Source organism: Hyla sarda, chromosome 7 (assembly GCF_029499605.1).
Source record: "Hyla sarda isolate aHylSar1 chromosome 7, aHylSar1.hap1, whole genome shotgun sequence".
Taxonomy (NCBI): domain Eukaryota; kingdom Metazoa; phylum Chordata; class Amphibia; order Anura; family Hylidae; genus Hyla; species Hyla sarda.
The window spans coordinates 44788610-44809271 of NC_079195.1; the positions used below are offsets into that span (position 1 = coordinate 44788610).

The following is a 20662-nucleotide window of genomic DNA, read 5'->3' on the forward strand; positions in this document are numbered from 1 at the left end:
GACACAGATGGCTCCGAAAACCCCCAGTAGACAGGATTGTTTGATCTGTCAACAAGCATGAGCAGCTACTACAGTTTCCTTGTCCACCATTCAGACACAGGTGACCCCATCATTGCACACTCCTTTCTGCCCAGACCATTTCCAGGCATTCAGCAGACGCCAATGTGGTGTCACTGTGCCCATTTTGTCTTCTGCCATTGACAGCCAGTCATCATTGCCTTGGTTTGCAGTGCTGTCATGCACATGAAACCTGGACTGCTTAATGGGGTACTCCGCCCCTAGACATCTTATCCCCTATCCAAAGCATAGGGGATAAGATGTCTGATCACAGGGCTATTGCTGCTGGAGACCCCCATGATCTCCTTGCTGCACCCAATGTTTATTTAGAGCATTGGGTGCAGCTCTGGAGGCTCGTGACGTCACGGCCCTGCCTAACTCATGACATCACGGCTACGCCCTCTCAATGTAAGTCTATGGGAGGGGGCGTAGCCGTGATGTCACGAGCGGGGCGTGACCGTAACGTTTCGAGCATCCGCCCGGCATCGCCAGTCATCCGGCATGGTGCGAAGTTTGCTCCGTGCACCGGATGTCTGGAGTGCCGCAGCCGAGATCGCAGGGGACCCCCGCGATCAGACATCTTATGGATCCTTTGGATAGGGGATAAGATGTCTAGGGGTGGAGTACCCATTTATACTGAAACCATATTACCTTTAGTGAGGATTCCAGGTTCTGTTTGTTATCCAGCGATGGTCAGGTGAAAATATGGGGGCTTTATATTGAGCTCTTTAATCCTGCCTTTGCTGTGGAGCATTACACTGCCCCCTGCTGGTGTGATTATCTGGGGAGCCATCATATACAACAGTCAGTCACCCATAGTAGTGATACTGTATGAGGGTATGTTCACACTACAGAGTAGTAGTGGCACTGCTCCGATGCGGCACTGCGCCGTCATCATTGACGGCTTTGCAGTGCTCGCAGACTTCCGCGCAAAGTATGAACATTTTTCATCTTTCTTTGCGCGGAACAATTTCAGCGGCAGAATTTTCCGCCGCTGAAATTCCGCAGTGTGAACGGGTCTCGCGGAGACCCATTCACACTAATGTTAAGTTCACACTGCGGAATTCCGCTCGCGGATTTCCGCCGTGGAATTCCGCGGGTAATTCCGTAGTGTGAACATACCCTCAAGGACACTAACAGCACAGTGACATGTGTAGGGCTTGCAGTCACATGTGTCGCCTCTCATGGCTGCCAGCTGGTATTTTTCAGCAGGACAATGCTCCCCCACACACAGCAAGGGTTTCCCATGAATGTCTTTGCCAGATTGCCACACTCTTTGGTCTGGTCGGGTGACCAGATTCATCACCAACGAAGCATCTATGACAACCCACAAGTATTCCTGATCTACGGACCCAGCTGCAACATCTGTGAGCAAATGTGCAATAGGGTACCATATGGGACCTATATACCTCCATGCCCAACCAGGGCTCAAGTCCTGCAGGAATGTGTGGGAACTGAGTTCCTGTACTTTTTCAACAACAGGAGCACCATTTCCATTAGCAGGACCAGCCGTTGAGTGGAAATCTTGGGTTCCCACACTTTTTTTTCCCCCGGCCTTGACCCCTATGCCCAACCATATTTTATCTTGTATCCAGGCTAAAAGTGGCCAAACAGGTACTAGAGCCTCCAAAAAGCTGTACCGTTTTCCTAATAAACTTATCCTTACTTATGCTTACAAATAAAGTTTCATTCAATTCCAACAACTCCTTCTTGGTGCGTTTTTTTAATTTTTTAATTTTTGTATTTTTTTGTCAATGAGTTTATAATATCTATCTCAACTTTGTTTATGTATAGTCCATTTACTTCTTACTTATTTTGCTTTTATTCACTAACATTACAATACAATAATGTTTTAGTATACAGTACAGAGTAAACCCTGTTGCTGCCTGGAAACTACGAGCCGCTGTTTACAAATTCATTTTTTGAATCATGTGTCTTTGTTTAATCCTTCAGAAATACATCATTGTAAACAGTGCTTATTTGGTAGTGTTCTAATGCAGTTTTTTCTTCTTTTTTATGTGACTGTGTTATCCAAAAGCAGCGGAGCATACACGGCAAAGTAGGAATATACTAGTTTACTGTTTGTTTTGGACTCATTTCTTGTTTTAGCTACAAAAGTTACAAGATAATATAACTATTGAACTGGTCCTCCGGGCTCAAGTACAATGCCATGTTAAAAGGTACCCCCCCACCCCCGACCTACTATGGCCCCGACATACGATCATTTCAACATACGATGGCCTCTCAGAGGTCATCACATGCTGAAGGCAGCATCAACATACGATGCTTTTGTATGTCGGGGCCATCGCATAAACGGCTATCCGGCAGCACAGACTGCTTCAGCTGCCACCGGATAGCCGTTTACGGTGCCCCGTGTGGTCCGTTGACGATCACTTACCTGTCCTCGGGGCTCAGGTGCGTCCTCATCACGTCACTGCACACGCCGTCCCGTCATCCAATAGGAGCGGCATGCGGAGCGACGTGATGGCTGCGACGGAGAGCGAGGATGTCGGGGAAGCAGAGGCCTTGCCGGAGCGTCGGGGACACCTCAGGGACAGCGATGGACGGCAACATCCAGGGCAGCGGTGACGGTCCGGAGCGGCGGGGACACGTGAGTATAACCTCTAATACCAGTGGTCTTCAACCTGCGGACCTCCAGATGTTGCAAAACTACAACTCCCAGCATGCCCGGACAGCCGTTGGCTGTCCGGGCATGCTGGGTGTTGTAGTTTTGCAACATCTGGAGGTCCGCAGGTTGTAGACCACTGTCCTATACTTTACATTGCACAGATCCCTCAACATACGATGGTTTCAACAAACGATGGTCCATTTGGAACGGATTACCATCGTATGTTGAGGGATCACTGTACTCCACATCCCCAGTGTTCAGAACATTTTGTTCCAAACACTTGTAGCGGGCGGCGGGGTCAGGACGTCATGGCCACGCCCATAATGACATCACTGCCATGCCCCCTCAATGCAAATCTATGGGACTTGCATTGAGGGGGCGTGGCAGTGACATCATGACCCTACCACATGCACCCATCCTCCTAAATGAACGCCGGGTCCTGCACAGAGATCCCAGCGACAGCACCCCTGCATTCAGACATCTTATCCCCTATCCTTTGTATAGGGGATAAGATGTCTAGGGAGGGAGTTCCCCTTTAACATACCTTGTAGACCAGCACATGGATCTGTAGATTTATCCCTAATCCATGAGAAAAAGCATTTTCGTGCATTTGTATAAAAGTGGACATAATGTATGTAATGTATGGGACCACAACAGTCAATGGGAAACACATTATAGGGTTATCCAGGATAACAAGTAGAGATGAGCGAACTTACAGTGATTTCGATTCGTCACGAACTTCTCGGCTCGGCAGTTGATGGCTTTTCCTGCGTAAATTAGTTCTGCCTTCAGGTGCTCCGGTGGGCTGGAAAATGTGGATACAGTCCTAGGAAAGAGTCTCCTAGGACTGTATCCACCTTTTTCAGCCCACCGGAGCACCTGAAAGCTGAACTCATTTATGTAGGAAAAGTCATCAACTGCCGAGCCGCGAAGTTCGTGACGAATCGAATTTACTGTAAGTTCGCTCATCTCTAATAACAAGAGGGAAAAAAAACAGCTGATTTCTTCCAAAAACAGCACCATATCTGTCCTCAGGTTGTGTGAGGTATTGTAGCTCAGTTCTATTGATTTTAGGTTGTAATACCACATACAACCTATGGAGAGGTGTGGCGTTGTTTTTAAAATAAATTAGTTCTGTTTTTCTATTCCTGGATAACCCTGAAAGGATCTGTATTATATGCAATACTCTCCCTGCCACCCAAACATCGATGTGTAAGCACCCAATACTGCTGATACCTATCGACATGTTAATCTACCTATCCTGACGCTTCTCATCTTTTACCCTTTAGATGCCGTGATCAATGCCAATCACGGCATCTAAAGCATTAAATCATAGATTCCAGCAAGTTTAGGGAGCTCATCGGACCCCGTAATGTTGCGGGAGGTCTAATGAGTTAAAGGGCAGGCTGAGAGTCCCCTTAACTGTCTTCAGTCACCAGATTGACGATCACACTGTATAATGTTATGCAATAGGATGACATTATACTTTGAACGCAATCTAATGATTACGTATAAAAGTCCCTCATAGGGACTTAAAAAAAAATGTATTGAAAATTATATAAAAGCCCCTGCTCTAAAATGGTACCAATAGAAAGTATGGTACACATCCCTGCGCAAAAGAAAAAAGCCTTCATACAGCCCTGTAAACGTAAAAAGACAAAACAGTTATAGGGATCAGAAAAAGGAATTTTAGGCATACTGATTTTGTTTAAAAAAAACTTGGGTTTTTTTAGTTTTTTTTTTAAATGGCACTGTCAGATCCAAAAAAATTTTATACGTTGTTACTGATGAAAATTAAAGACTTTTGTAATTATTTTTTGAATATTTAATAAAGAAAGCGGCTCCTAAAAATCCCACCACTAGAGGTCCTTATAGCTACTGGGACACTAACCAGTCCTGCAGCAGCATTAGGCTTGTCCATTGGTCATGGACAAGAGTTGAGTCATGGACAAGGCTGCATGAGCAGACAGACCAATCACCTCCTACCTCCCTCCCTTAAAGATGTACTCCAGTGGAAAATATTTTTTTTTTTAAACAACTTGTGCCGGAAAGTTAAACAGATTTGTAAATTACTTCTATTTAAAATCTTAATCCTTCCAGCTGCTGTATGCTCCAGAGGAAGTTCTTGTCTTTTTTTAATTTCTTTTCTGTCTGACCACAGTGCTCTCTGCTGACACCTCTGTATCCATATCAGGAACTGTCCAGAGCAGGAGCAAATCCCCATAGCAAACCTCTCCTGCTCTGGACAGTTCCTGAAATGGACAGAGGTGTCAGCAGAGAGCACTGTGTTCGGACAGAAAACATAAAAAAAAAAAAAAGAACTTCCTGTGGAGCATACAGCAGATGATAAGTACTGGAAGGATTACAATTTTTAACTAGAAGTAATTTACTTATCTCTTTTACTGTCTGGTACCAGTTAATTGAAAAAAAAAAAAAAAAAATCCGGAGGAGTTCCCCTTTAAAGTTGCAATATGTTTTTGGAGTGTCTAGAAATCCACTACACAAAAAAAAGTGCATTGAAAAATCACTGCCCTAAATTCATCATAAAGTACACAACAATGTCAATTTGACGCAATTGACATTGGGCTAAAGGAAAAAGTGCGAGCTACAAAAGTGAATGAAAGCAGGACAAATGACTCCCCCCTTCATACGTCTTCCTCTCCTCATCTAAACTGTCCACGACCATTGGGGCCCCTAAAGGGCAGATCTATTGACAGATAATTATCTTTATTCATAAACCCACCGCGCGATACACAATAATGTTACAAAGCAATAATCCGATGGTGATCAAACGCGCGGATCTCTCCTTGCACGTTGCGATTCATTAGGGACTTTCTAAGGAGCCCATAAAACCATTTATCTTCCCATTTCTTCAGTGTTTTAGCCATGACAGGAGAGTAATGACTAATCATAAAATTGTGACACCTAATTCTGGGCCGAGCAAATTGAGAAGGGATTAATTAGAATTGTTCATCTATCGGCAGCGAGCTGATAAAACATTTAGGAGCGTCGCGACATTACCATATTGTAAATGTATTATTTACAGCTGCTCACAGGTTTTCTTCTAAAAGGAGTTTTCTCTTTTCTTATTTCTTTATTTTTTATTTTTTTTAAGCAGTCATTGGAATAAAATATTCAGGAATTTGTTAATGATTGCTTTACATTTGGTGTTTCCTTTTTCTTTGCAATTTCAAGACCGATTAATATATTCAGAACAAAACAATCTCAGTTTTACTGGTGCTTCTTACTATAGCTCAGTGTTTCCCAACCATGGTGCCTCCAGCTGTTGCTAAACTACAACTTCCAGCATGCAGAAAGTTGTAGTTTTGCAACAGTCAGACTCCCACCGATGCGCTAAAGCAATGTTTCCCAGCCATGGTTCCTCCAGCTGTTGCAAAACTACAACTCCCAGCATGCCCGAACATCCCCCAATCAGATATTGCAGTGTTTTCCAATCAGGGTGACTACAGCCATTGCAAAACTACAACTCCCAGCATCGGACATCCCCCCCGGTCAGCTAGAGCAGTGTTTTCCAACCAGGGTGCCTCCAGCTGTTGCAAAACTACAACACTCAGCATGACCTGCTGGGAGTTGTAGTTTTGCGACAGTCAGACATCCCCCGATAAGCTATCGCAATGTTTCCCAACCAGGTGCCTCCAGCTATTGCAAAACTACAACTCCCAGCATGCTGAAAGTAGTTTTACAACAGTCAGACTCCCACCAATCAGCTATAGCAATGTTTCCCAACCAGGATGCCTCCAGCTTTTGCAAAACTACAACTCCCAGCACGACCCGACAGCCGAAGGCTGTCCAGGCATGCTGGGAGTTGTAGTTTTGCAACAGTCGGATATCCCCCAATCAGCTATTGCAGTGCTTCCCAATCAAGATGCCTACAGCTGTTGCAAGACTACAACTCCCAGCATGCCCGGACAGCCGAAGGCTGTCCAGGCATGCTGGGGGTTGTAGTTTTGCAACTATCGGACATCCCCCAATCAAATATTGCAGTGTTTTCCAATCAGGGTGAATACAGCCATTGCAAAACTACAACTCCCAGCATCGGACAGCATGCAGTTTTGCAACACTCGGACATCCCCCGATAAGCTATCGCAATGTTTCCCAACCAGGTGCCTCCAGCTGTTGCAAAACTACAACTCCCAGCATGCTGAAAGTAGTTTTACAACAGTCAGACTCCCACCAATCAGCTATAGCAATGTTTCCCAACCAGGATGCCTCCAGCTTTTGCAAAACTACAACTCCCAGCACGACCCGACAGCCGAAGGCTGTCCAGGCATGCTGGGAGTTGTAGTTTTGCAACAGTCGGATATCCCCCAATCAGCTATTGCAGTGCTTCCCAATCAAGATGCCTACAGCTGTTCCAAGACTACAACTCCCAGCATGCCCGGACAGCCGAAGGCTGTCCAGGCATGCTGGGAGTTGTAGTTTTGCAACAGTCGGACATCCCCCAATCAGCTATTGCAGTGTTTCCCAATCAAGATGCCTACAGCTGTTGCAAGACTACAACTCCTACATGCTGGAAGTTGTAGTTTTGCAACAGTCAGACTCCCACAATCAGCTATAGCAGTGTTTCCCAATCAGGGTGCCTCCAGCTGTTGCATCACCAGTTGCAGCTGTTGTATTACATGACTGGTCAGGAAAAAACGCAGGTGAAAAAAAATCCACAAAAAAAAAAAAAAAAAAAATGCCACATAACCAAAAAAAAATAATAAATAAATAAATAAAAAGTGTAATTTAGCCTTAGGCTGGGTCCACACTACGTTTTGTCCCATACGGGAGCGCATACGGCAGGGGGGAGCTAAAACCTCGCGCTCCCGTATGTGACCGTATGCGCTCCCGTATGTCATTCATTTCAATGAGCCGACCGGAGTGAAACGTTCGGTCCGGTCGGCTCATTTTTGCGCCGTATGCGCTTTTACAACCGGACCTAAAACTGTGGTCAACCACGGTTTTAGGTCCGGTTATAAAAGCGCATACGGCGCAAAAATGAGCCGACCGGACCGAACGTTTCACTCTGGCCGGCTCATTCAAATGAATGACATACGGGAGCGCATACGGTCACATACGGGAGCGCAAGGTTTTAGCTCCCTCCTGCCGTATGCGCTCCCGTATGGGACAAAACGTAGTGTGGACCCAGCCTTACACTGGTTTTCTTGGTGATAATAAGGTCACACATTTTTGCGCAATAGTTCAAAAAGTCACAATTTACCATGCAAGGAATTTAGACTCATTTAGACACCTTGAATGTAGTGCGCCATGGCTATCTTTTTGCAGCTTTTTATCAACTGCATAAAAAAAATAAAAAAGAATTGGTGTAAATTCTCCCTTTGCCTTTAGATAAGTGTAAAACAATTGCATTCAGTATAAAATAATCTGTAAACTACCGTAAGTGCATTACAATCTTCTATAGTTTGCTACAATGTATCGGTGCAGGTAAAACATTTCTACCTTGAGCCCAGACCTTATAACTCACATAGTATTGCCTACACCAGTGTTTCCCATCCAAAGTGCCTCCAGCTGTTGCAAACCTATAACTCTCAGCATGCAGAGTTGTAATTTTGCAACAGCGGGAGGCACCCTGGTTGAGATACACTGGACTATCCCTGTTTAATAGTATCCAGGATGCAATTCCCACATTTTTATAGAGTATAATAAAGTTTGATTATACGTCAACTTTTAAAAAAGCTTAAAAAAGCAAAAAACACAGTATATTCTATTGAGCGCCCTGTCAAATACCGCGTAACATTCCATCGATTTCTCCAAATCTGGAACATTTTGCATTGATATAAAAAGCCATAGATTTTATGTATCGGCGCGTTTGGCATCACCGTACAGTACGGCCGAATGAGATCGGTGGGACGCGCTCTCCTCGTAATTACGTATAATACATTTTCCAACGCTTGACACTTTAATAACAATAATTAAAGGGACAAAATTAGAATGGACGCTTCATGGTGGGTTGTAATATGTTACTTTGCGGCTTCTATATTCCATCATTGCCTGCTACTTCTAGATCGAAACAGAATTGATCACCTGCAGGACACAGGGCTTCATAGAGGAGGGGGTCGAGTTCTAAGCTGGGGGCCACCATTGACATGTATAGATACAATGATATAAAAAGAGTTGGAGAGACTCTTGTCTAACTATCTGCCAAATAAACCCGGGCTACCCAATCGAACACCTATACCCAAGGCAGGAGATTTATCAAAACATGTGTAGAGGAAGAGTGGTGCAGTTGCCTATAGCAACCAATCAGATCCCTTCTTTCATTTTTCACAGGCCTCTATAAAAATCAAAGAAGCAAGCTGATTGGTTGCTATGGGCAACGGCACCACTCTTCCTCTACACATGTTTGGATAAATCTCCCCCAAGGTGTCATAAAGTAGTTTATCTATTAAAATATATAATTAGGGCTCAGGGTTTAGGACAAACGGACAAAAATTAGATTAAAATTATTTATTGATATATTATGACAATGTAAAAAATAATTAAAATAAAATAGTGGCATCTGCGTTTCACAGGGCCCTTGGGAAGGCACAGCACCAGCTAAGGTATAAATACTACACAAATAGTAATATAATAATAGATAATATAGAAAATATTAAGACCACCATACAGTTAAAAGTTCATATAGAAGAATAGACTGTACGGGGAGAAATCTGGGTAGGAGAGTATAAATTCATCCACAATAGTCAATTCTCTCCTCTCTCCAAGAGTTGTGCAAATTATAGCAAATTCCAGTTCAATAGTTGTAACCAGTATCAACCCAAAAAGTTCTGTTTGTTGGTAACCAATAGCAACCATTCGTTAGTAACCGTTGCAGCAGTAAATCGCAATAGTACAGCCTAGTACATAGTACAGCAAAACTGTGCATACACTCGCTATTAGCTGATAAATGTCAAGATATAAAGTTGTATGCAGTGACTGTTACGATATCAACCATTCATTCATAACACTGGATACTTTGTATCTCCCCACTCCCGGGCACTGCTGCGCTGGACTTCGCAGGATGCTGCGATCTCCTCCAGTAGTGAGACGGACTCCCACAGTGTGTTAACGCCGGGTGGCTCTCATGGAGTGAGACAGCATCACCAGAGACTCGGACGTCTCCCACAGTGGCAATGCTGGATAACAGTGGGCTCCGGGTGGTGTTCATGCAGCAGTTCTGCAGGTACTGTATTTTTCGCCGTATAAGACGCACTTTTTCTTCCCCAAAACTGGGGGGAAAAAGTCGGTGCGTCTTATACGGCGAATACACCCCTAGCGCGGCGGTCCCTGCGGCCATCAACGGCCGGGACCCGCGGCTAATACAGGACATCACCGATCGCGGTGATGCCCTGTATTAACCCTTCAGACGCGGCGATCAAAGCTGACCGCCGCGTCTGAAGGGAAAGTGACACTAACCCGGCTGTTCAGTCGGGCTGTTCGGGACCACCGCCGCGATTTCACCGCGGCGGTCCCGAACAGCCCGACTGAATAGCCGGGTTAGTCCTTACAGGACACCGGGAGGGACCTTACCTGCCTCCTCGGTGTCTTGTCCGTTCACGGATCCCCTGTATGCCGGCGCTCTCCTTCCTCAGGTCGTCGCGTACGCGCGTCGGCGTGCGTAACGACGTGATGGCGGCGACGGAGAGCGAGGATACCCGGCCGGCAGCAGAGACGTTCCAGAGCGACAGGGACACGGCGACAGCGATGGAGCGACATCCAGGGCAGAGGTGACGGGTCCGGAGCAGCGGGGACACGTGAGTATTACCTCCTCCTGCAGCGGTCTTCAATCTGCGGACCTCCAGATGTTGCAAAACTACAACTCTCAGCATGCCCGGACAGCCAACGGCTGTCCGGGCATGCCAGGAGTTGTAGTTTTGCAACATCTGGAGGTCCGCAGGTTGAAGACCACTATTGGGTTCAAAATCTTTATTTTTTTAGATTTTGCCCCTAAAAATTGGGTGCGTCTTATACGCCGGTGCGTCCTATAGGATGAAAAATACGGTAAGTATGTTGTTAAGCCGGTGGCGTCCTCGTGGCAATGAGGCCCGTATATCTCCTGTATCGGGTGCCAGGTGATTGACAGTTGTCTTTCCCGATATCGGACTGTAGGTTGCTGGACTGGGCAAGTAAACTGGTGGTCTAAATAGTTATTAAAGGGGACGCTGGACGCGTTTCAGGACTGTCTCAGTCCTTTCTTCAGCAGCTAAACATTTTTAGTCGGGGACCCCGCAATCTCTACAGCAGCACCCCAGTCATCTGGTGCATGGAGCAAACTCCCCATTTATGTCTATGGGAGGAGGCATGATGGTTGTGTACTAGCCGTCATGCCCCCTCCCATAGACATGAATGGTGGGGGTGGGGTACAACGTCACGATCACAGAAACCCCAGGCTTCCCTGACCGTAACACCTCAGCGCCGGCCCAGAGATCATTGTGGCTGGACTCCCCGCGATCATATATGTTATCCCCTATACTTTGGATAGGGGATAACATGTCTAGCGATGGAGTACCCCTTTAAAGGAGTATTCCAGCACAAAATAATGTATCCCCTATCCAAAGGATAGGGGAGAAGTTATAGATCGCGGGGGTCCCAGCGCTGGGGCCCCCTGGGATCTCCTGGACGGAAGTCTACAGGAAGTGAAGTTTTGTCCCCAGCAGAAAGCTGTGGCAGACACACCCCCTTCTGTATCTCTATGGGGCACATGGAGGGCGCGTGTCTGCCGCCGCGTCATGCGGGGACGGAACGCCCCCCTTTCCAGCATACTGCTGCGGTACCTGTCCAGGAGATCCCGGGGGGCACCAGCACTCGGATCCCCCGCGATCTATAACTTGTCCCCTATACTTCGGATAGGGGATAAGTTATATTGCACTACAGATCTCCTATGAGCACAGAGGAGGAGATTTATCAAAACCTGTGCAGAGGAGTAGTGTGGTTGTCTGTAGCAACCAATCAGATCACTTCTTTTATTATTCAAAGCCCTCTTTAAAAATGAAAGAAGCTATCTGATTGGTTGCTATGGGCAACTGCACCACTCTTCCTCCACACAAGTTGTGATAAATCTCCCCCAGAATCCGAGCCAAAATCTGTGTCAAATCCAACAGGAGAGAGCGGGGCCTAAGAAGTCCAATGATATGCGCCCAAAGTAATCACATATCGCTCACTTCAGCTAAATACTTCCATTCAAAATTCATGACTAAATAAGTTACTGGCTCCTTAATTTGCCTTACAATGGTCAAACTATATATATGTAATGACACAAACAATATGGGGGTACAGAGGTAACAGTTGCACTCTGATCTTGGGACAACCATAAGACATCATTGCTAATAATGGTACATGGTAGTTGAGGGCCATTTTCCTTATTTCATCATTAGAGCTCTACAGCCTCAAACCACTGCATAGGCCTAAGCGCTTCTTTAGGGGTGGTATTACATAGAATCTGTCATCAGAATCACCAGCACTAACCTGGCGGGACAGTCTTGTAATGCAGGTGACACTGATGAAAATCGTCTTTACCTTTCTTCCCTTCATAGTTTTGTTGGCCCGTAATGGCCAGCTTAAGGTATATGTAAATGACCTGGCTTGGTGCACGCAGGGCGTTCCCAAGCCCCATGTGCACCCTGACGTCCAGCCCACTTCCTGCATCTGGCCCGCCTTATGAATATTCATAATGATTCCTTTGTACCACAGAAAGCAGTGCCTGCCCAGTAATTGCCAAAAGGAGGCTCAAGGCAGAAGGAAGCATATGAATATACATAAGGCAAGCTTGATGGAGGAGGAAGCGGGCTGTACATCAGGGTGCACTAAGCCAGGTCATTAGCATTTACCGAAAACCAGATATTACAGCCCAATGGAACCATGAGTGAAGAAAGGTATAGACAATTTTATCACTATCACCCACGCTACAAGCCTGTCCCACCAGGTTAGTGTGGGTAATGCGGATGAGAGATTCCCTTAATGCCACCCTATGAGCCCCACTCTGATGGGTAAGTGCATAAGGAATAATTGCCAATAGTTCCCATTTTGTTGGGACAGTCCTGCCAATCTGGTCACACATAGAGGTTTACATAAGCCCTCCCCAACAGTGGAAGCTATGGGGATGTTTCTGGGTGGTCCTGAGCTCAAATGTCCCAATTCTGGTATCAAAATGTATTGTGTCTAAGACAAAACCTCATTCCTCTATTTCCAGGTTTGAATTCAAGAACCAGGATATTTGATACTGTGCTTCATGGGAGAACAGATGAAGATCATAATTTAATAGGGAGAACGTCAATGGGTAATAATGCATTGAATATATTGGAGTCTTCTGGATGAGCTTGTAGACTTCACAATATGACACAATAAGGTAACGTAAATAAGCGTAATGATGAATGCCTCCATTTACAGAGGACTATGATGTTCATCCAATGCATCGTGCAAGGCATGACGATGGCCCATCACCACCATCACCATTAATTCACAGAAGATACTAATGAAAGCCATTAACTGTACTTACTCATTTCTTTCCACATTCAACAGCAGTTCTCCCTCTTTAGATCTTACCAGGAATCTCAGGGCTGATGGATGACCCTTAAAGAAGGTAAAATGGTAATTAAGATCCAGGTAATGAGCGAAGCACATAGAATGTACAATTACATCACCGGCTATGAGGAGCCGCAGTCAGTGCACCGACATTTTACAATGGATTAATGGAGAACTTTTGCAAAAATGTACTTATCCCCTTTCCTATCGCTGGGGGGGGTCCAACTGCTTGATTCCCTTGATTTCCGGGATGGGACCCGGTGCCCAGTGTCGAGCGTGTGCTGTAGACAGCACATGATCCATTCATTTCATAGGGGCACGGAAAAAACCTAAGTACAGAACTTGGGCATCATCAGCGCTCCCATAGAAATGAATGAAGTGTGTGCCATCTACTGGTCTTCAGTGAGAGAGTCTGGGTCCCACCCATGCTACTTATCCCCTATCTTGTGGATAGGGGATAAGTTAACTTTCGCTGCAGTACCCCTTAAAACTTTCTACCTAATATACTGGTGCAACGTTCATTTAGGTTTACACATATCTAATATCAATGTATTTTCATGACGTTTTTAAGTAGCAGAAGTCGACACAACCAGATCCCACTTTTTCTACTGGCATTCACATTCAAAAGCTCATGGGCAATACCCTAAGGCAAGAATCCTCACCACGGGGTACTCGGTCTGCAATGAAACAAACAAAACCAGCAATACTGTAATAAAGCATGAAGAGAGGCACTCACCCAATCTTGTGCTCTATAGAGTTTATTTCTTTTGTGGATTTTTAAATACAGCATGACCAGGTTAGGACACCGTACATCTCCACTGTACAGCATCCTAAACTGGTCATGCTGTATTTTATACTCCACAAAAGAAATAAGCTCTATTGAACACAAGATGTGGTGAGTGCCGCTCCTCACGCTTTATTACAGTATTTTTACATGAGTATTACAGCTGCGATACAAACAGCTGTTACTTCCGGCTATCAGACCCAGAGACCCGGGCTTGCGACCATAATGCAGAAGTAAAAATCCATCAATATTAGGCGTGTGTGAACCCAATCAAACACTTCACCTTTCACAAATGTAAATCTAATTCCATAAACATACATGAAGGAGGGGGGGGGGGGGCATAGCAAGAATCAAAATGGTGCCGCAACATGACATCTAGAACTTCACCGAAACAAAAATGACTGTAATAAAACCCTCAAATAAATGAATAGAAACCAAACTTTTATTCATATCACATTTTAAAGAAAAAATACAATCCCAGTCAAATGCCACAGTAATAGTTACAGACATGAAAATGATGTATAATGATAGTATAAGTATTATGTTCAAGTAGATCCTGGCCTTTCTAGCTCTGCCTATTCTACACTGGCACCCTGGTATGGGCATCCTCAGAACCAAGAAGCTGATACTCCTTGATAGGTTGGAACTGGCTTACAGAGCCAAGCCTAAGTCAGATCCTGTGCATAGCTGCGCATGCGCGGTGAGCTCTTAAAGCTGTAGGATAACTTGTCACACTCACTACACCTGCGCCGCCCACCAGTAGAGAGAAAGATGCCTCTTCCTGCTGTCATTCAAGTGGCATATGGGCAGTAAGTTTGCCAAGTTAGCTTGGGGCTTCAGGAGCTCAACACGCCTGCTCCACTAGGAGAAACAATGGCACATGCCTGGGATCCAACAAAGGCTCAGCTCTGTAAGTTGGGCCCTGTCTGTCTATCAAGGAGCAAGAGGGCAGGGAATGACAGTACAGAGGTATAGCAGTCCTAGGGCACAACAGACGCTAGACCCCGCCTCTATGACACTTAAACATCTGAAAAAAATTGCATTTTTATAAGAAATAAAGACAAGCACACAAGATTCACAAGTCTCTTAATACATTTCTTTCTCATGACATCTTTCTCATTTCTCCTTAAACAGCTTTCTGCAGATGTCTCTTCCTTCCTTCTGGAGAGATTTCTAAAGTTGCATACATTCCCAGTCAGTTTCCAAGGTGGCATTTCATTGATGTTAAGGGAAAGCTACTTGAGCAGGTGGCGTGATTGAGCTGCTTTGCATATGCTTTCTTCCCAGAATTCTTAGTGGAGTGCTAATAGCCTATAAATCTCCGCACACCATTATGGTGCGCTTCTTAGGGAGGATGATAGCTCCTCAAGAAGTCAGGCACTACATCTGTATTTGTAAACAAAACTTAGGCTAAGTTCACATTGCCATTGTCCTCCGTCCTGTTAATGGTCCATTCGGCTCTTTTTTTCTTATGCATGTTGGTCCATGTTTTTACTTGATTTGTTACCCAGATGCTTGAAGATGAAATAAAGCTAGTGTTTTTATATACATTGATGTGTCTGGAAGTGCTGAGGGATTCCTGCTCCAAGTGAGCAAACCTTTTTTCCACTACGCACCTTGTCTACGGCAGCAACGCCCCGGCAGCACCTGGAACCATAAGGAATCATGGCAGCTACAATCTACATGGAGAGGTGAGCGTTTTCTTTTCTTTTTCTTTTTTAGCTGAATGGCCCCAAAAGTGGGTCGAGCACTACATAGTAACATAGTAACATAGTACGTAAGGTCGAAAAAAGACCCGAATCCATCAAGTTCAACCTATAACCCTAATGTGTCCCTACTGAGTTGATCCAGAGGAAGGCACAAAAAAACTCATACTCGAGGTAAAAATTCATTCTGCATGAAATATGGCAGTCGGAATAGATCCTTGGATCAACCTTCTGTCCCTATAAATCTAGAATCCATAACCTGTAATGTTATTATTCTCCAAAAATGCATCCAGCCCCTTTTAAATTCTTTTACAAAGTTAAAGGGGTACTCCGCCCCTAGACATCTTATCCCCTATCCAAAGAATAGGGGATAAGATGTCAGATTGCCGGGGTCCCGCTGCTGGGGACCCCGGGGATCGCTGGTGCAGCACCCCGCTATCATTACTGCGCAGAGCGAGATCGCTCTGCACGTAATGACAGGCAATACAGGGGCCGGAGCACGTTACGTTGCGGCTCCGCCCCTCGTGACGTCATGGCCCGCCCCGTCAATACAAGTCTATGGGAGGGGGCGTTGCGGTCGTCACGCCCCCTGCCATAGACTTGCATTAAGGGGACGGGCCGTGATGTCATGAGGGGCGGAGCTATGACGTCACGCTGCTCCGGCCCCTGTATCGCCCGTCATTACGCACAGAGCGAACTCGCTCTGTGCAGTAATGATAGCGGGGTGGCGCAGTGGCGATCCCCAGAGTCCCCAGCAGCGGGACCGCGGCGATCTGACATCTTATCCCCTATCCAAAGGATAGGGGAAAAGATGCCAGGGGCGGAGTACCCCTTTAACCATGACACCTCCTCAGGCAGAGAATTCCACAATCTCACTGCTCTTACAGTAGAGAACCCCTGTCTGTGCTGGTGTAGAAACCTTCTTTCCTCTAGACATAGAGGATGCCTCCTTGTTATGGATACAGTCCTGGGTATAAATATATCATGGGAGAGATCTCTGTACAGTCCCCTGATATATTTCTACACAGTTATTAGGTCGCCCCTAAGCCTTCTTTTTTCTAAACTAAATAACCCTAATTCTGATAATCTTTCTGGGTACTGTAGTCCTCCCATTCCCCGTATTACTCTGGTTGCCAGTCTTTGAACCCTCTCCAGCTCCACTATATATTTCTTGTACACTGGTGCCCAGTACTGTACACAGTATTCTATGTGTGGTCTGACTAGTGATTTGTACAGTGGTAGAATTATTTCCTTGTCATGGGCATCTATGCCCCTATTTATGCACCCCATGATTTCATTTGTCTTGGCAGCAGCTGCCCGACACTGGTCACTACAGCTAAATTTACTATTAACTAAGACTCCCAAGTCCTTTTCCATGTCAGTCGTCCCAAGTGTTCTCCCATTAAATACATAATCCCAGCCCGGATTTTTCTTCCCCATGTGCATTACCTTACATTTATCAGTGTTGAACCTCATCTGCCACTTCCCAGCCCAAACCTCCAATCTATCCAGATCCATTTGTAACAGTGAACTGTCCTCTATTGTGTTAACCGCTTTACAGAGTTTAGTATTGTGGAGTCCCAGTACAGGACATGGTCCAATTCCTTCCTAAGTCCCCTCAGGAAGAGTCCCTGCAGTCCATAGGGCTCTCCTGCAGGGCTTCCCCCTTGCTTATCAGTTACACCTTATATAAATGCATTGTAAATATATTGTGCATATTGTTCATTATATATAAAGGTTGTACAAATGTATAGGACCTTCCTGGGTCATGTGATCTACTGTCATGTGATGTACCCAGAGTTCCCTGGGTACAGGACCTACAGGCTTTGCAACCAATGGGCTTTAGTCCAGCCCCCCTGGTATATAAGGGGCTGTAGTCTCTAAAGTCACTCTCTTAGTTCCTGGCTACAAAGCAAGCAACTCTCTTGGTTCCTGCTCCTCATCCTGTACACTACAGCATATACTACTAAATTCATCTCATCTAGGCCAAAGCCTAAAGGGGTACTCCTGTGGAAAACTTTCTTTTTTAAATGAACTGGTGCTAGAAAGTTAAACAGATTTGTAAATCACTTCTATTAAAAAATCTCAATCCTTCCAGTACTTTTTAGGGGCTGTATACTAAAGAGAAATCCAAAAAGAAATGCATTTCCTGTGATGTCCTGACCACAGTGCTCTCTGCTGACCTCTGCTGTCCATTTTTGGAACTGGAGAAAATCCCCATAGCAAATATATGCTTTTCTGGACAGTTCCTAAAATGGACAAATACCTTTTATCTTACAATTTTTACAAAAGAAGTTTAGCAATGATTGTGGCGAAACCCGTCGTCTGTCTACACAGTGTTGACCCTTGTGCCTTATTGGTTTGCATTATGTTTTTGGAACGGTGTTAACTCCCTCCATCCTGCACATGATGGAAAGAGCAATAGTTTTCCAGTCTCCTCATCTGTTCACAGTCATAGAGCCTGTTCTTTTTCATGCATGCTGCAAGACGTGAAGATGGAAGTGTTATTTCCTGGCAAGGCTTAAAGGGGTACTACCGTGGAAAACTTTTTATTTTTTTTTAATCAACTGGTGCCAGAAAGTTAAACAGATTTGTAAATTACTTCTGTCCATTTTAGGAATTGTCTGGAGCAGGAGAGGTTTGCTATGGGGATTTGCTCCTAATCTGGACATGTCAGCAGAGAGCACTGTTGTCAGACAGAAAGGAAATTCAAAAAGAAAAGAACTTCCTGTGGAGCAAATAGAAGCTGATAACTACTAGAAGGATTAAGATTTTTTAATAGAAGTAATTTACAAATCTGTTTTACTTTCTGGCACCAGTTGATTAAAAAAATTTTTTTTTCCAGGGGAGTACCTTTTTAATCCTTCCAGTACTTATCTGCTGCTGTATGCTCCACAGGAAGTTGTGTAGTTCTTTCCAGTCTGACCACAGTGCTCTCTGCTGACACCTCTGTCCATGTCAGGGACTGTCCAAAGTAGGAGCAAATCCCATTGCAAACCTCTCCTGCTCCTGACAGTTCCTGACATGGACAAAGGTGTCAGCAGAGAGCACTGTGGTCAGACTGGAAAGAACAACTCAACTTCCTCTGGAGCATACAGCAGCTGATGAGCACTGGAAGGATTAAGGTTTTTAAATTAAAGTAATTTAAAAATCTGTATAACTTTCTGCCACCAGTTGACCTGAAAACATTTATTTGTTTCCAGAGTACTCCTTTAAAATGAAGATAATCCCATCTGCAGCTCACATAGTACAGGTCCTAAAATGTAAAAGTGACCAGAGGGTGCAATTACTTGAAAGCTAAACTCAACCAGTAATGGGAACGATAATTATTTTATATGAGTTTATTCACATATACAATTTAAAGGGGTTCTCCACCATAAGGTGATTTTAGAACGTACCTGGCAGGCAGTAATGGACATGCTTAGGAAGGATCTGCGCTTGTCTTGGGGCTAAATGGCTATGTTGTGAGATTACCATAACACTGTGGACAGCTTTTTGTGAACTGGTATTTCCTTTTTGAGTTTTCTTTTCTTGACTACAAATCCCACAATTCCATTTTCCTCCCTCCCACACATCAGCCACCCCACCCATTGAAACATAAATGAGCTGCATCCATTCAAAAGACCTGTGGTTTTCAATCAGGGTGCATTAGTTGCATTAGTTGCAGCTTGATCTCTCTCCCACCAAGCAATCCCTCCACCCATTGAAGCAGACAGGCTCCCTGTCATCAGCTGGCTAGTGAGGTTAGGTCTCGGCCGTATTGCAACCTGGGAAAAATCTGAGACAACAGTCATTTTGTATGCTGTTAAAAATAAATAGTGGGGTGAAAATCACAGAAGAATTGTGAAAAAACCGTCACACACAGGTACAGACACTATATTATGAACTACACTAACTTTACAGCCCCTGTAGCATAGTCAAATAAATAAAAAATTCCTGGAATACCCCTTTAACATGCTAAAAGTAAGAAAAAAGGCAAAAAAAATGTAATAAAAATGGCTTCCTGGGGTGACAGATTCACTTTGGCTGAGGGCGAGCGAGACATCTGCGTAGATCTTCAGAGAAGTTGTGCAGAACGTGTGAGTCCGCGGCGCCAGTAGGCACGGTTTCTAATCAAGGAGCTTGTTCTACCCTCATGTAAGTTCAACGTCTGGAAATATTCCTTCTCCTTTCTCTTCCTCCGCTTACCGAGCTGACAGGCGGTGCAGCCAGAACGGCTTCATTTTTTAAAACTCCTATGCCATATAAGGGAGGGGAAAAAATGATAAAATAAATAAAAATCCTGTTCTCCGGGAATCCTGACGCAAGCGTTTCCAATTTCAGAGAGATAAGCGAGCTACAATTAATAAGAAGAACATGACATAATTTGATGAATGTGACGGTAATTAGAATAATCGCAAAATATTTAATAAAGGGAAAGTCAACCGGAGAACATTTCAATTAAACTGGAGGATTAAGGGGGGTGGGGCGGAGGGGAGGGGCCTTGTTTGTGTGTAAATCATAAAGACCTGTTCTAAGATGCGCTCTCTGATCTTATGTTGATGTTGACTAGTGAGCGATGAAAACTAAAGCCTCCGCTAATGTTCTACACACATTCAGATCATGTATATTAGGGCTTTTACATAAAAAGCATGTTGCAGCACATGTGGGGGATTTGCTAAGGGTGAGATGTATTTTATGTCACCAACTGCGTTGAAAGAATAAACATATTCCAGAATAAGGTACTGTGGTGTCCCGGTACCGTATTTCATACTATACCTTTGTAGAGGTCCCCATAGTCAGAGTCCCTAGGAACGTCGGGGTCCCTCTTCTATAGTTATCCCCTCGTCACCCCTTAGTTAGTTCATATTTGTATAGGATTTCATATAAATATAAGTATAAATATGTATATATTCAAATGCCTACCTGTCCAGCGTAGCAGGACCTGCGGGTCATGTGATTAGGGTCAGAACTCTATGGTTT

General features: G+C 44.7%; 1 protein-coding gene across 8 annotated transcripts in view; it reads right to left on the minus strand.

Annotated features, from left to right (window-relative positions):
• The window catches only part of ADAM12 (ADAM metallopeptidase domain 12), a 686181-nt gene that overhangs the window by 529399 nt on the left and 136120 nt on the right, over positions 1-20662 (minus strand). For all 8 annotated transcript variants that reach the window (XM_056532977.1, XM_056532982.1, XM_056532978.1 and 5 more), the window contains one exon: positions 13185-13258. In XM_056532977.1, the coding sequence (XP_056388952.1) occupies positions 13185-13258 (74 nt within the window). The remainder of the gene's footprint in view (positions 1-13184; positions 13259-20662) is intronic.